This window comes from Oncorhynchus kisutch, unplaced genomic scaffold (genome assembly GCF_002021735.2).
Source record: "Oncorhynchus kisutch isolate 150728-3 unplaced genomic scaffold, Okis_V2 Okis03b-Okis08b_hom, whole genome shotgun sequence".
Classification (NCBI taxonomy): Eukaryota; Metazoa; Chordata; class Actinopteri; order Salmoniformes; family Salmonidae; genus Oncorhynchus; species Oncorhynchus kisutch.
Window position 1 is genome coordinate 19,194,932 of NW_022261980.1, and position 17,781 is coordinate 19,212,712.

The window sequence follows — 17,781 nt, forward strand, 5'->3', positions numbered from 1 at the left end:
GTGATAGTGAGAAGGACAGATGTCGTGTGGGAAAATAGCTTTTTTCACTCGATCTGTCCAACTTCTCACCTTATTGCCTCTAAAATGTAAATAAAACAGAGAGTTTATATAATGTGTCATTACATACCTATTAAAGAGTTTATATAATGTGTCATTACATACCTATTGGAACGTTTGTATAAAGAGTTTATATAATGTGTCATTACATACCTATTGGAACGTTTGTATAAAGAGTTTATATAATGTGTCATTACAGACCTATTAAAGAGCTTATATAATGTGTCATTACATACCTATTAAAGAGTTTATATAATGTGTCATTACATACCTATTAAAGAGTTTATATAATGTGTCATTACATACCTATTAAAGAGTTTATATAATGTGTCATTACAGACCTATTAAAGAGCTTATATAATGTGTCATTACATACCTATTAAAGAGTTTATATAATGTGTCATTACATACCTATTAAAGAGTTTATATAATGTGTCATTACAGACCTATTAAAGAGTTTATATAATGTGTCATTACAGACCTATTAAAGAGCTTATATAATGTGTCATTACGTACCTATTAAAGAGCTTATATAATGTGTCATTACATACCTATTAAAGAGTTTATATAATGTGTCATTACAGACCTATTGGAACGTTTGTATAAAGAGTTTATATCATGTGTCATTACAGACCTATTAAAGAGTTTATATAATGTGTCATTACATACCTATTAAAGAGTTTATATAATGTGTCATTACAACCTATTGGAACGTTTATATAATGTGTCATTACAGACCTATTAAAGAGTTTATATCATGTGTCATTACAGACCTATTAAAGAGTTTATATCATGTGTCATTACAGACCTATTAAAGAGTTTATATAATGTGTCATTACATACCTATTAAAGAGTTTATATAATGTGTCATTACATACCTATTGGAACGTTTATATAATGTGTCATTACATACCTATTGGAACGTTTGTGTCCAATTTGAATCGGGTTTTTAGGGCTAAGTGATCTTAGAAGTAAACAGCGGCTTTGAGAATGATGATCGCATGCAATTATGAAGCAAAAAATGACTAGGTATCCCCCCCTTACTGTCCATTTCTTGTTTTTAAAGGATGATAGAAGTGCTACACCTGGTGGAGAGAGATTGTAAGACAGAAATAGTAGCTTTATGCGTGCTGTACGTTACGACATGACATGTCAAGATGTAACGGAAGGTCAGTTTTTTCAACTTTTCTCCAATACTATAGAGCCATTACCATGTCGATCAACGCTTGAATAGAAACCTAGTTCACACCCCCGATTTTGAAGTCAACACAGTCGCTACAGTCCCATTAGTTTTCTTTGTAGCCTCGTTTGAACGTCGTGGTTATGCACATTTGTATGGAATGGGGCGGAGTTTACGTTACATTAATATCAGTTTGAAAATTAGGGGGTTCAGTCCAGTGGTGTGTTTACCCTTTTCTTTAATATTTATCTACAATAATTGGTAGTTCTAAGTACTTATTTTCCCAGTTTTTTATTTTTCCACAGTATTTAACAGTGGTACACAATAGGACAGAGACAGATAATATCTCCTTTCGTCGTTAATATCAACCATAAAGGAAAAGGGCAAAGTACGAGAGTCATGCTAATAATTATCCAAAGCAGGGATGGAGAGTGAGCTGGTGAGGTAGGCTGGTTAATACATATACTGAACATGTAACCACAGTAATGGGGGCCAGGAAATCAATGAATAAAAATGGAATATTGACAAATTAAACAGAAATTGTAGACCTTTAATCTTTTCCAACATGTGAACAGACACTTAACTTCAATTAAGCATGAAACATTTCACAATGTTAACTTCCTCTTTATCCCTGGTTGATGTACATGTCAGAGCCTCTTCAGTGTGGATGGGGTATAGCATACATTAACCCTGGTTGATGTACCTTTCAGAGCCTCTTCAGTGTGGATGGGGTAGAGCAGACATTAACCCTGGTTGATGTACATGTCAGAGCCTCTTCAGTGTGGATGGGGTATAGCAGACATTAACCCTGGTTGATGTACATGTCAGAGCCTCTTCAGTGTGGATGGGGTATAGCATACATTAACCCTGGTTGATGTACCTTTCAGAGCCTCTTCAGTGTGGATGGGGTAGAGCAGACATTAACCCTGGTTGATGTACATGTCAGAGCCTCTTCAGTGTGGATGGGGTAGAGCAGACATTAACCCTGGTTGATGTACATGTCAGAGCCTCTTCAGTGTGGATGGGGTATAGCAGACATTAACCCTGGTTGATGTACATGTCAGAGCCTCTTCAGTGTGGATGGGGTATAGCATACGTTTTCAACAACAAAGACTGCACTTCCAGTTTGTGTTCTTTACTCTGTTGAACTCTTTTGTATTCATTCATAATTTGCAAATAAATTCATTAAAAATCCTACAATGTGATTTTCTGGATTTTTTTTCTAATTTTGTCTGTCATAGTTGAAGTGTACCTATGATGAAAATGACAGGCCTCTCTCATCTTTTTAAGTGGGAGAACTTGCACAATTGGTGGCTGACTAAATACTGTTTTTCCCCCCTGTAGGTACAGCTGCAATGATCTGTGAGCTGCTTTGATAGCCGATGCTTAAAGTGGCCTAAATCACATTTTATTAGTCACATGCGCCGAATACAACAGAGAAATGCTTACTTACGAGCCCCCAACCAACAATGCAGTACAAATAAGAATAAGAAATAAAAGTAACAAGTAATTAAAGAGCAGCAGTAAAAAAGCAATAGCGATACTATATACAGGGAGTACCGGTACAGAGGCAATGTGGAGGCTATATACAGGGAGTACCGGTACAGAGGCAATGTGGAGGCTATATACAGGGGGTACCGGTACAGAGTCAATGTGGAGGCTATATACAGGGGGTACCGGTACAGAGGCAATGTGCGGGGGCAGCGGTTAGTTGAGGTAATTGAGGTAATATGTACATGTAGGTAGAGTTATTAAAGTGACTGTATAGATGATAACAACAGAGAGTAGCAGCAGTGTAAAAGAGGAGGGGGAGGCATTGCAAATAGTCTGGGTAGCCATTTGATTACATGTTCAGGAGTCTTATGGCTTGGATGTAGAAGCTGTTTAGAAGCCTCTTGGACCTAGACTTGGCACTCCAGTACCGCTTGCCGTGCGGTAGCAGAGAGAATAGTCTATGACTAGGATGGCTGGAGTCTTTGAAAATTTTTAGGGCCTTCCTCTGACACCGCCTGGTATAGATGTCCTGGATGGCAGGGAGCTTTGCCCCAGTGATTTACTGGGCCATACGCACTACGCTCTGTAGTGCCTTGCGGTCGGAGGCCGAGCAGTTGCCATACCAGGCGGTGATGCAACCAGTCAGGATGCTCTCGATTGTGCAGCTGTAGAACCTTTTGAGGATCTGAGGACCCATGCCAAATCTTTTCAGTTTCCTGAGGGGAAATAGGTTTTGTTGTGCCCTCTTCACGACTGTCTTGGTGTGCTTGGACCATGTTAGTTCGTTGGTGATATGAACACCAAGGAACTTGAAGCTCTCAACCTGCTTCACTACAGCTCCATCGATGAGAATGGGGGTGTGCTCGGTCCTCTTTTTCCTGTAGTCCACAATCATCTCCTTTGTCTTGATCACGTTGAGGGAGATGTTGTTGTCCTGGCACCACACGGCCAGGTCTCTGACCTCCTCCCTATAGTCTCGTCGTTGTCGGTGATCAGGCCTACCACTGTTGTCATCTGCAAACGTAATGGTGTTGGAGTCATGCCTGGCCGTGCAGTCATGAGTGAACAGGGAGTACAGGAGGGGACTGAGCACGCACCGCTGAGAGACCCCTGTGTTGAGGATCAGCATGGCGGATGTGTTGTTACCTACCCTTACCAACTGGGGGTGGCCCGTCAGGAAGTCCAGGATTCAGTTGCAGAGGGAGGTGTTTAGTCCCAGGGTCCTTAGCTTAGTGATGAGCTTTGATGGCACTATGGTGTTGAACGCTGAGCTGTAGTCAATGAATAGCATTCTCACGCAGATGCTCCTTTTGTCCATGTGGGAAAGGGCGGCCTGGAGTGCAATAGAGATTGCATCATCTGTGGATCTGTTATGGTGGTATGCAAATTGGAGTGGGTCTAGGGTTTCTGGGATGATGGTGTTGATGTGAGCCATGACCAGACTTTCAATGCACTTCATCGCTACAGACGTGAATGCTACAGGTCGGTAGTCATTTAGGCAGGTTACCTTAGTCCCTGTGCCCAAGAACACTAGGGTGGTCTGCTTAAAACATGTTGGTATTTCAGACTCGGACAGGGACAGGTTGAAATTGTCAGTGAAGACACTTGCCAGTTGGTCAGCACATGCTTCTCAGTGCTAGAGGCGTCACTACAGACCAACACTCTGTGTTGTGTAATTTTAATTAGGATGCTGCCACAACTGAAGGTCTGCTAGTTGAATTATTTTTATTTGCCCTGCACACAAAGAGACAACACACATTATGTTAACCCTTGGCGCGGTCCTATCTCTCAGGCACCTTGCTAGCTGGAGGTCAGGCAAAAGAGAACCAAAAGGAAATAACAGGTGCTGCGTGCACACATTCAATGCACAACAGCACACCATACAATACAAGCAAAATGATACAGGACATCATTCAGACAACATAAAGACATACCTGCACACGAAGAGACAACACACATTCAGTGCACAACAGCACACCATACAATACAAGCAAAATGATACAGGACATCATTCAGACAACATAAAGACATACCTGCACACGAAGAGACAACACACATTATGTTAACCCTTGGCGCAGTCATAGCTCTCAGGCACCTGCGCAAGCACATGGACACTCACTCAAACACTGTCCCAAGTACTCACACGTTACAATAGATACCCTAGTTAGGGAGCTTTGTGAAACTTGTTAACATAAATCTTTATATTGTCCACAATGTAACACATTTATGGTAGCATAACAGTACATTGTGTAACATTATGACGGTTTTATATTGAACAATTTCGGAAAATATACAAAACTTTTACAATCACATGTATGTACAATATTGATATGAAAAGTGTTTGTACACCAAAGAAAAACATTAGCTATGCAGCTGTAATTAAATACAAAAATACATGGAATTATTATTATTATTATCAAATTATTAACATTCCCTCTTGACCTGGCCTATTTGAATTGGTCCTTGTGTGCAACTTGGTGCATAATCACAACAAAATAACAATACCAAGGCTATATACAGGGGGTACCGATACCCAGTTGGGGGTACAGGTTGGTCGAGGTCATTTGTGCATGTAGGTAGTGGTAAAGTGACTGCATAGATAAGAAACAGTGAGTAGCAGCAATGTAAAAACAGGGGGGCAGGCAATGTAAATAGTCTGGGTAATCTCGTAAAGTTGAATATAGTCAGGAATGGATGGACTACTTAAATGTAAGATGTGATAGAGATGAAAGGGAGAGCAGAGAGCTAGAGAAATGGACAGAGAAATGGAGAGAAATAGGCAGAGAGAGCGAATTAGGCAGAGAGAAAGAGGGGTAGAGAGAGAGAGCTTGGGGGTGGTATTTTGGTGCAGGTTATCCAGCTGCACTGAGAGAGGTGGCTACGTAGTAACGCAACACGCACGGTACGGTGTGTGATCATTGCATTTCTCTGTGAAAAACAACCTGCACGATATGGAGACTGTCCGCTGTTATGGAATTTGATCATTGCCGCGGTTAGAGATATCAATATACCGTCGGCGGAAAAAACAATGTCCTTCAACGTTACGTCTGATGGGGGGCATTCATTCCTGCTGGAGCTGAGTCGACGCACCAGGGATGTTTAGAAGCCGCCCGGACCACCAGACCAATAAGGTCTTCAGAATAATGTATTGCCGTTTTCCGACCATGTTTATGTTGTGTGGACATACTGTAGCAGGGTTAATAATTCGAACCGGCTAGTGACAGCTAGTTCTCCTGCAATAGACTAAGTTATCTCGCTGGAAATGGTCATCATTAGACTGGATCTGTGTAGCTTCCAGCCGTACCTTTTCTGAAAGGATGCAGGTGAAAAATCAGATCTGTACAGAGAGGAGTACCGAAGACCCCGAACACGATGATAACCAGAAACATACTTCATGTTTTTCTAATATCAAAATATTTCTAGTATCGGAATGTGCGCTGATGCTGGCGCAGGGGACGGTTGGCGCGTATCTGGTAAGTTATCCTCTCAGAACGCTGTCGAACGTCCCAACCTTCCAGTGTTGGGAAATCATGTTTGTTCCCCTTCACATGCGATGTAGGCGCTTTTCTTTTGGTGAGAAACTGTGACGTTAGGTCAAGTGGCCCTTACACACGGAGCTCGCCAGAATCAACGTTCATGCACAACAATGTCGCCGGCGGTGTTGTTTTGTGTTCACATGAAATCAGGCTCATATCACGGAGCCTTCCAATTTCCACTGTCCATTGATTTATAACGCATACGCATCAGGTTAAGAGACTGCACCAGTAGAATGGTTGCCACGACACGTAACAACGCACAAACACGTTTTTGACCGGTTCACCAGGTGACATCTGGTCTCAATATAAAATGTGTATTTTGATGGCAGTTAGGCTACATCTTCTTAACAGATTATGGGCCTCTGTCGTGAGGCAGGCAGGTGGTATTCAGCAGTGGAGCACCAGCATCACATGGCTGATACTGTATTTATGACAGGCCTCATCAGTATGAACCTGCAGATAAACCAACACTGCTTTTGATTATAACTGTTGGAACTAGCTGGGGCTATGATACCCATGGTGAATAATAGATTTGTTGAATAACTGTTGTTGTACCACCAGACCCCCCTCCTAATTTCAGTTGACATATTTTCAATAATGCAGATGTGGGCAATTTGATTTGAGGTGTTGGGCTGGTCTGTAGTGCAGTGCTTAGTGTACAATTAATAGTGTCCCCTTATGTCCAAGCCCCCTAACCACAAGTGGTGGAAAAAGTACCCAATTGTCATACTTGAGTAAAAGTAAAGATACAGTGCCACATTTCAGGCTTCAAACATAAAGATATAAAACTGTATTTTTTTGTGAAGAATCAACAACAAGTGGGACACAATCATGAAGTGGAACGACATTTATTGGATATTTCAAACTTTTTTAACAAATCAAAAACTGAAAAATTGGGCGTGCAAAATTATTCAGCCCCCTTAAGTTAATACTTTGTAGCGCCACCTTTTGCTGCGATTACAGCTGTAAGTCGCTTGGGGTATGTCTCTATCAGTTTTGCACATCAAGAGACTGACATTTTTTCCCATTCCTCCCTGCAAAACAGCTCGAGCTCAGTGAGGTTGGATGGAGAGCATTTGTGAACAGCAGTTTTCAGTTCTTTCCACAGATTCTCGATTGGATTCAGGTCTGGACTTTGACTTGGCCATTCTAACACCTGGATATGTTTATTTTTGAACCATTCCATTGTAGATTTTGCTTTATGTTTTGGATCATTGTCTTGTTGGAAGACAAATCGCCGTCCCAGTCTCAGGTCTTTTGCAGACTCCATCAGGTTTTCTTCCAGAATGGTCCTGTATTTGGCTCCATCCATCTTCACATCCATTTTAACCATCTTCCCTGTCCCTGCTGAAGAAAAGCAGGCCCAAACCATGATGCTGCCACCACCATGTTTGACAGTGGGGATAGGGTGTTCAGGGTGATGAGCTGTGTTGCTTTTACGCCAAACATAACGTTTTGCATGGTTTCATCTGACCAGAGCACCTTCTTCCACATGTTTGGTGTGTCTCCCAGGTGGCTTGTGGCAAACTTTAAACAACACTTATAAGAAATGGCTTTCTTCTTGCCACTCTTCCATAAAGGCCAGATTTGTGCAATATACGACTGATTGTTGTCCTATGGACAGAGTCTCCCACCTCAGCTGTAGATCTCTGCAGTTCATCCAGAGTGATCATGGGCCTCTTGGCTGCATCTCTGATCAGTCTTCTCCTTGTATGAGCTGAAGGTTTAGAGGGACGGCCAGGTCTTGGTAGATTTGCAGTGGTCTGATACTCCTTCCATTTCAATATTATCGCTTGCACAGTGCTCCTTGGGATGTTTAAAGCTTGGGAAATCTTTTTGTATCCAAATCCGGCTTTAAACTTCTTCACAACAGTATCTCGGACCTGCCTGGCGTGTTCCTTGTTCTTCATGATGCTCTCTGCGCTTTTAACGGACCTCTGAGACTATCACAGTGCAGGTGCATTTATACGGAGACTTGATTACACACAGGTGGATTGTATTTATCATCATTAGTCATTTAGGTCAACATTGGATCATTCAGAGATCCTCACTGAACTTCTGGAGAGAGTTTGCTGTACTGAAAGTAAAGGGGCTGAATAATTTTGCACGCCCAATTTTTCAGTTTTTGATTTGTTAAAAAAGTTTGAAATATCCAATAAATGTCGTTCCACTTCATGATTGTGTCACACTTGTTGTTGATTCTTCACAAGAAAATACAGTTTTATATCTTTATGTTTGAAGCCTGAAATGTGGCAAAAGGTCGCAAAGTTCAAGGGGGCCGAATACTTTCGCAAGGCACTGTACCTTAATAGAAAAAGTCACCAAGTAAATTCCAACTTGAGTTAAAGTCTAAAAGTATTCTGTTTTAAATATACTTAAGTATCAAAAGGAAATGTAATTGTTAAAGTATACTTAAGTATCAAAAGTAAAAGTATGAATCATTTAAAATTCCTTAGTTTAAGCAAACCAGACGGCACCATTCTCTTGCTTTTTAATTTAAGGATAATTAGGGACACGCTTCAACACTCAGACATACAGTTGAAGTGGGAAGTTTACATACACCTTTACATACACCTTAACCAAATATATTTTTCACAATTCCTGACATTTAATCCTAGTAAAAATTCCCTGTTTCAGGTCAGTTCGGATCACCACTTTATTTTAAGAATGTGAAATGTCAGAATAATAGTAGAGAAAATGATTTCTTTCAGCTTTTATTTCTTTCATCACACGTGTGTCAGAAGTTTACATTCACTCAATTAGTATTTGGTAGCATTGTCTATAAATTGTTTAACTTGGGTCAAACGTTTCAGGTAGCTTTCCACAAGCTTCCCACAATAAGTTGGCTGAATTTTGGCCCATTCCTCCTGACAGAGCTGGTGTAAGTGAATTAGGTTTGTAGGCCTCCTTGCTCGCACACGCTTTTTCAGTTCTGCCCACGCATTTTCTACAGGATTGAGGTCAGGGCTTTGTGAATACCTTGACTTTGTTGTCCTTTAGCCATTTTGCCATAACTTTGGAAGTATGCTTGTGGTCATTGTCCATTTGGAAGACCCATTTGCGACCAAGCTTTAACTTCCTGACTGATGTCTTGAGATGTTGCTTCAATATATCCACATAATTTTCCTGCCTCATGAAGCCATCTATTTTGTGAAGTGCACCAATCCCTCCTGCAGCAAAGCACCCCCACAACATGATGCTGCCACCCCCATGCTTCACGGTTGGGATGGTGTTCTTCGGCTTGTAAGCCTCCCCCTTTTTCCTACAAATATAACGCTGGTCATTATGGCCAAAAAGTTCTATTTTTGTTTCATCAGACCAGAGGACATTTCTCCAAAAAGTACGATCTTTGTCCCCATGTGCAGTTGCAAACCGTAGTCTGGTTTTTTTATGGCGGTTTTGGTGCAGTGGCTTCTTCCTTGCTGAGTGGCCTTTCAGGTTATGTCGATATAGGACTTGTTTTACTGCGGATATAGATACTTTTGTACCTGTTTCCTTCATCATCTTCACACGGTCCTTTGCTGTTGTTCTGGGATTGATTTGCACTTTTCTCACCAAAGTGCGTTCATCTCTAGGAGACAGAACGCATCTCCTTCCTGAGCGGTATGACGGCCGCGTGGTCCTATGGTGTTTATATTTGCGTACTATTGTTTGTACAGATGAACGTGGTACCTTCAGGTGTTTGGTTACCTTTCGGTTACTGGCCCAAAGCTCTAACCACTAGGCTACCTGCAGCCCCATATAGACCTAGTTACTATGGTGTCAGAGTACTGGCTAGGCCAGAGAGCTGTATTTGTAGAACTAGTTACTATGGTATTAATCTAGACTATATTTGTAGAACTAGTTACTATGGTATTAATCTAGCACTGTATTCTGCTGTTTTTCCAAACTTTTGACTGGCACTGTTTTGACTTACAGTCTAGGGTTACACCCAGCAGTTTAGTCTCCTCAACTTACTATCTAGGTTTACACCCAGCAGTTTAGTCTCCTCAACTTACTGTCTAGGGTTACACCCAGCAGTTTAGTCTCCTCAACTTACAGTCTAGGGTTACACCCAGCAGTTTAGTCTCCTCAACTTACAGTCTAGGGTTACACCCAGCAGTTTAGTCTCCTCAACTTACAGTCTAGGGTTACACCCAGCAGTTTAGTCTCCTCAACTTACAGTCTAGGGTTACACCCAGCAGTTTAGTCTCCTCAACTTACAGTCTAGGGTTACACCCAGCAGTTTAATCTCCTCAACATACAGTCTAGGGTTACACCCAGCAGTTTAGTCTCCTCAACTTACTAAATCGCCACATTATTCAATAATAGATGTAGATCATGATATTAGAACCCAAATGTTGACCAGAAGGCCCTAGATCAAATCAAATTGTATTGTCACATGCACCGAATACAACAGGTGTAGGTAGACCTTACAGTGAAATACTGAATACAACAGGTGAACAGGTAGACAACAGGTAGACCTTACAGTGAAATGCTGAATACAACAGGTGAACAGGTAGACAACAGGTAGACCTTACAGTGAAATGCTGAATACAACAGGTGAACAGGTAGACAACAGGTAGACCTTACAGTGAAATGCTGAATACAACAGGTGAACAGGTAGACAACAGGTAGACCTTACAGTGAAATGCTGAATACAACAGGTGAACAGGTAGACAACAGGTAGACCTTACAGTGAAATGCTGAATACAACAGGTGAACAGGTAGACAACAGGTAGACCTTACAGTGAAATGCTGACTACAACAGGTGAACAGGTAGACAACAGGTAGACCTTACAGTGAAATGCTGAATACAACAGGTGAACAGGTCGACAACAGGTAGACCTTACAGTCAAATTACTTAACAAGCCCTTATAAGAGGTTGTGTTCAGCGCATTTGACAAATAAAGTGTGATTTGATTTGAGATGTCAACCTTATAGGCTCCTCGTCTCCCCCACACTACATACTACAGATATCCCTCTCCTCCACACTACATAGACAGATATCCCTCTCCTCCACACTACATACTACAGATATCCCTCTCCTCCACACTACATAGACAGATATCCCTCTCCTCCACACTACATAGACAGATATCCCTCTCCTCCACACTACATAGACAGATATCCCTCTCCTCCACACTACATACTACAGATATCCCTCTCCTCCACACTACATACTACAGATATCCCTCTCCCCCACACTACATACTACAGATATCCCTCTCCTCCACACTACATAGACAGATATCCCTCTCCCCCACACTACATAGACAGATATCCCTCTCCTCCACACTACATAGACAGATAGCCCTCTCCTCCACACTACATACTACAGATATCCCTCTCCTCCACACTACATACTACAGATATCCCTCTCCTCCACACTACATAGACAGATATCCCTCTCCTCCACACTACATACTACAGATATCCCTCTCCTCCACACTACATACTACAGATATCCCTCTCCTCCACACTACATAGACAGATATCCCTCTCCCCCACACTACATACTACAGATATCCCTCTCCTCCACACTACATACTACAGATATCCCTCTCCCCCACACTACATACTACAGATATCCCTCTCCCCCACACTACATAGACAGATATCCCTCTCCCCCACACTACATACTACAGATATCCCTCTCCACACTACATACTACAGATATCCCTCTCCTCCACACTACATAGACAGATATCCCTCTCCTCCACACTACATACTACAGATATCCCTCTCCTCCACACTACATAGACAGATATCCCTCTCCTCCACACTACATACTACATATATCCCTCTCCTCCACACTACATAGACAGATATCCCTCTCCCCCACACTACATAGACAGATAGCCCTCTCCTCCACACTACATAGACAGATAGCCCTCTCCTCCACACTACATACTACAGATATCCCTCTCCCCCACACTACACAGACAGATAGCCCTCTCCTCCACACTACATACTACAGATAGCCCTCTCCTCCACACTACATACTACAGATATCCCTCTCCTCCACACTACATACTACAGATATCCCTCTCCTCCACACTACATAGACAGATATCCCTCTCCTCCACACTACATAGACAGATATCCCTCTCCTCCACACTACATAGACAGATATCCCTCTCCTCCACACTACATACTACAGATATCCCTCTCCTCCACACTACATACTACAGATATCCCTCTCCCCCACACTACATACTACAGATATCCCTCTCCTCCACACTACATAGACAGATATCCCTCTCCCCCACACTACATAGACAGATATCCCTCTCCTCCACACTACATAGACAGATAGCCCTCTCCTCCACACTACATACTACAGATATCCCTCTCCTCCACACTACATACTACAGATATCCCTCTCCTCCACACTACATAGACAGATATCCCTCTCCTCCACACTACATACTACAGATATCCCTCTCCTCCACACTACATACTACAGATATCCCTCTCCTCCACACTACATAGACAGATATCCCTCTCCCCCACACTACATACTACAGATATCCCTCTCCTCCACACTACATACTACAGATATCCCTCTCCCCCACACTACATACTACAGATATCCCTCTCCCCCACACTACATAGACAGATATCCCTCTCCCCCACACTACATACTACAGATATCCCTCTCCACACTACATACTACAGATATCCCTCTCCTCCACACTACATAGACAGATATCCCTCTCCTCCACACTACATACTACAGATATCCCTCTCCTCCACACTACATAGACAGATATCCCTCTCCTCCACACTACATACTACATATATCCCTCTCCTCCACACTACATAGACAGATATCCCTCTCCCCCACACTACATAGACAGATAGCCCTCTCCTCCACACTACATAGACAGATAGCCCTCTCCTCCACACTACATACTACAGATATCCCTCTCCCCCACACTACATAGACAGATAGCCCTCTCCTCCACACTACATACTACAGATAGCCCTCTCCTCCACACTACATAGACAGATATCCCTCTCCTCCACACTACATATCACAGATATCCCTCTCCCCCACACTACATACTACAGATATCCCTCTCCTCCACACTACATAGACAGATATCCCTCTCCTCCACACTACATAGACAGATAGCCCTCTCCCCCACACTACATAGACAGATATCCCTCTCCTCCACACTACATAGACAGATATCCCTCTCCTCCACACTACATAGACAGATATCCCTCTCCCCCACACTACATATCACAGATATCCCTCTCCTCCACACTACATAGACAGATATCCCTCTCCTCCACACTACATACTACAGATATCCCTCTCCTCCACACTACATAGACAGATATCCCTCTCCTCCACACTACATAGACAGATATCCCTCTCCCCCACACTACATACTACAGATATCCCTCTCCTCCACACTACATAGACAGATATCCCTCTCCTCCACACTACATACTACAGATATCCCTCTCCTCCACACTACATACTACAGATATCCCTCTCCTCCACACTACATAGACAGATATCCCTCTCCTCCACACTACATAGACAGATATCCCTCTCCTCCACACTACATAGACAGATATCCCTCTCCTCCACACTACATACTACAGATATCCCTCTCCCCCACACTACATACTACAGATATCCCTCTCCTCCACACTACATAGACAGATATCCCTCTCCTCCACACTACATACTACAGATATCCCTCTCCTCCACACTACATAGACAGATATCCCTCTCCTCCACACTACATAGACAGATATCCCTCTCCTCCACACTACATACTACAGATATCCCTCTCCTCCACACTACATAGACAGATATCCCTCTCCTCCACACTACATACTACAGATATCCCTCTCCTCCACACTACATAGACAGATATCCCTCTCCTCCACACTACATACTACAGATATCCCTCTCCTCCACACTACATAGACAGATATCCCTCTCCTCCACACTACATAGACAGATATCCCTCTCCTCCACACTACATAGACAGATATCCCTCTCCTCCACACTACATAGACAGATATCCCTCTCCCCCACACTACATAGACAGATATCCCTCTCCTCCACACTACATAGACAGATATCCCTCTCCTCCACACTACATAGACAGATATCCCTCTCCTCCACACTACATACTACAGATATCCCTCTCCTCCACACTACATACTACAGATATCCCTCTCCTCCACACTACATAGACAGATATCCCTCTCCTCCACACTACATAGTACAGATAGCCCTCCTCCACACTACATAGACAGATAGCCCTCTCCTCCACACTACATAGACAGATAGCCCTCTCCTCCACACTACATAGACAGATAGCCCTCTCCCCCAAACTACATAGACAGATAGCCCTCTCCCCCACACTACGTAGACAGATATAACATTGTGTTTCTAGGTGAGTGTTCTGACCACCCTGGAGCGCCGCTTCAACCTCCAGTCCGCCGACGTGGGCGTGATCGCCAGCAGCTTCGAGATCGGCAACCTGGCCCTCATCCTATTTGTCAGCTACTTCGGCGCAAAGGCCCACCGGCCGCGTCTGATTGGCTGTGGGGGCCTCGTCATGGCGCTGGGCGCGCTGCTCTCCGCCCTGCCAGAGTTCCTGACCCACCAGTATGAGTATGAGGCCGGGGATGGGTGGCACGCAGAGGACGGGAGGGATGTGTGTTCCAACATGACCAGGACTGAGGGCAGAGACTCTGCCTTCCTGTGTGGGAACAAGTCCAACACCAACATGATGTACCTGCTGCTGATAGGGGCCCAGGTACTGCTGGGGATCGGGGCAACACCAGTACAGCCTCTAGGGGTGTCCTACATAGACGACCACGTCAAGATGAAAGACTCCTCTCTGTATATAGGTGAGTATATCAACCTTATATAATTTGCATATTAATAACAGAACAACTGTTACTCGTCTCTGTATATGGAGTAGGACCACACGCATTAGGAAGAAAGTAGTGACTCGTCTCTATACTGTATATAGAGGTCAGTTAACTACCACTCCCTAACCACAATAACCCTAACCACAATTCCAGCAGGTTCTCTCTGTATATACTGTAGGTGAGTAGGACCACACACTTTAGAACAAAATAACTCGGAGCACCTCGCTGAAACGTTCAACCAGCCCGTCAGTTTGAGGGTGGTAAGGGGTTGTGCCATGCTGTCTGTGATGCTGCTTTATGAGCTTAGAGTTGAATTTGGTTCCCTGATCAGTGACAATATAACCTATTGGAACATGACTAACTACTTGTTAGTTTTCCTGTGATGTGTTTGGAAAAGCACACCATAGGGCAGAGGTAGGTAACTACATTCAGCCTAGGGCTGATTCATGTCAGAGTAGATGGTTGGGAGAATGGAACATAATAATAAACACTCTAAATTGACCACAATTCAATTGACCCAAAAATAGATTGTATTTGAATATAACAGTAATTTCATAGCTTGATTACATTGAGACGCGATCAAATTTCTTTTTTTCTCTGGATTCCTGGCGGTTTTTAGACTTTTTGGACCAATTATTATTGTAATGTTTTTTTGCAAAAAGCTTTGGGGGGCCCCAAAACAAATGACTGGCAGGCCGATTTTGGCACGAGGGCTGCCAGTTGCCAACCCCTGCCATAGAGGTTAAGTGCTGAGAGAGAATGACGAGGACAGTAACAGATGGTAATGAGGTAATTTACCATCAGCACAACAGGCAGAATACAGTGGCTAGTATATGTGAAGAAAAATTCAATTCAACACTATATCATAATGAGTCCATTCTTTACAATATTATCTGGCTCTAACTAACAAGTGCTATCCCTGGATTAACTCTGTGGCTCTAACTAACAAGTACTAGCCCTGGATTAACTCTCTGTCTCTAACTAACAAGTACTAGCCCTGGATTAACTCTGTGGTTCTAACTAACAAGTACTATCCCTGGATTAACTCTGTGGCTCTAACTAACAAGTACTAGCCCTGGATTAACTCTCTGTCTCTAACTAACAAGTACTAGCCCTGGATTAACTCTGTGGTTCTAACTAACAAGTGCTATCCCTGGATTAACTCTCTATCTCTAACTAACAAGTACTAGCCCTGGATTAACTCTCTGTCTCTAACTAACAAGTACTAGCCCTGGATTAACTCTCTGTCTCTTAACTAACAAGTACTAGCCCTGGATTAACTCTGTGGTTCTAACTAACAAGTACTATCCCTGGATTAACTCTGTGGCTCTAACTAACAAGTACTAGCCCTCGATTAACTCTCTGTCTCTAACTAACAAGTACTAGCCCTGGATTAACTCTGTGGCTCTAACTAACAAGTACTAGCCCTGGATTAACTCTGTGGCTCTAACTAACAAGTACTAGCCCTGGATTAACTCTCTGTCTCTAACTAACAAGTACTAGCCCTGGATTAACTCTGTGGCTCTAACTAACAAGTACTAGCCCTGGATTAACTCTCTGTCTCTAACTAACAAGTACTAGCCCTGGATTAACTCTCTGTCTCTTAACTAACAAGTACTAGCCCTGGATTAACTCTGTGGTTCTAACTAACAAGTACTATCCCTGGATTAACTCTCTGTCTCTAACTAACAAGTACTAGCCCTCGATTAACTTTCTATCTCTAACTAAGAAGTACTAGCCCTGGATTAACTCTGTCTCTAACTAACAAGTACTATCCCTGGATTAACTCTGTGGCTCTAACTAACAAGTACTAGCCCTGGATTAACTCTCTGGCTCTAACTAACAAGTACTATCCCTGGATTAACTCTCTGGATCTAACTAACAAGTACTAGCCCTGGATTAACTCTGTGGTTCTAACTAACAAGTACTAACCCTGGATTAACTCTGGCTCTAACTAACAAGTACTAGCCCTGGATTAACTCTGTGGTTCTAACTAACAAGTACTAGCCCTGGATTAATTCTGTCTCTAACTAACAAGTACTAGCCCTGGAATAACTCTGTCTCTAACTAACAAGTACTAGCCCTGGATTAACTCTGTGGTTCTAACTAACAAGTACTAGCCCTGGATTAACTCTGTGGTTCTAGCTAACAAGTACTAGCCCTGGATTAACTCTGTGGTTCTAACTAACAAGTACTAGCCCTGGATTAACTCTCTGGCTCTAACTAACAAGTACTAGCCCTGGATTAACTCTCTGGCTCTAACTAACAAGTACTAGCCCTGGATTGACTCTCTGGCTCTAACTAATAAATACTAGCCCTGGATTAACTCTCTGGCTATAACTAATAAATACTAGCCCTGGATTAACTCTCTGGCTCTAATTAATAAATACTAGCCCTGGATTAACTCTCTGGCTCTAACTAACAAGTACTATCCCTGAATTGACTCTTTGTCTCTAACTAACAAGTACTAGCCCTGGATTAACTCTCTACCTCTAACTAAGAAGTACTATCCCTGGATTAACTCTGTGGCTCTAACTAAAAAGTACTAGCCCTGGATTAACTCTCTATCTCTAACTAAGAAGTACTAGCCCTGGATTAACTCTGTCTCTAACTAACAAGTAC

The 17,781-nt window shown here is 42.8% G+C and overlaps 1 protein-coding gene across 1 annotated transcript in view; it reads left to right on the forward strand.

The window, feature by feature from the left end:
- The first annotated feature begins 5,672 nt into the window (after positions 1 to 5,672).
- Positions 5,673 to 17,781, forward strand: part of LOC109886248 (solute carrier organic anion transporter family member 3A1-like) — a 62,835-nt gene continuing 50,726 nt past the window's right edge. The window contains exons 1-2 of the mRNA XM_031812470.1: positions 5,673 to 6,204; positions 14,676 to 15,135. Of these exons, the coding sequence (XP_031668330.1) occupies positions 6,049 to 6,204; positions 14,676 to 15,135 (616 nt within the window). The 5' untranslated portion in view covers positions 5,673 to 6,048. The remainder of the gene's footprint in view (positions 6,205 to 14,675; positions 15,136 to 17,781) is intronic.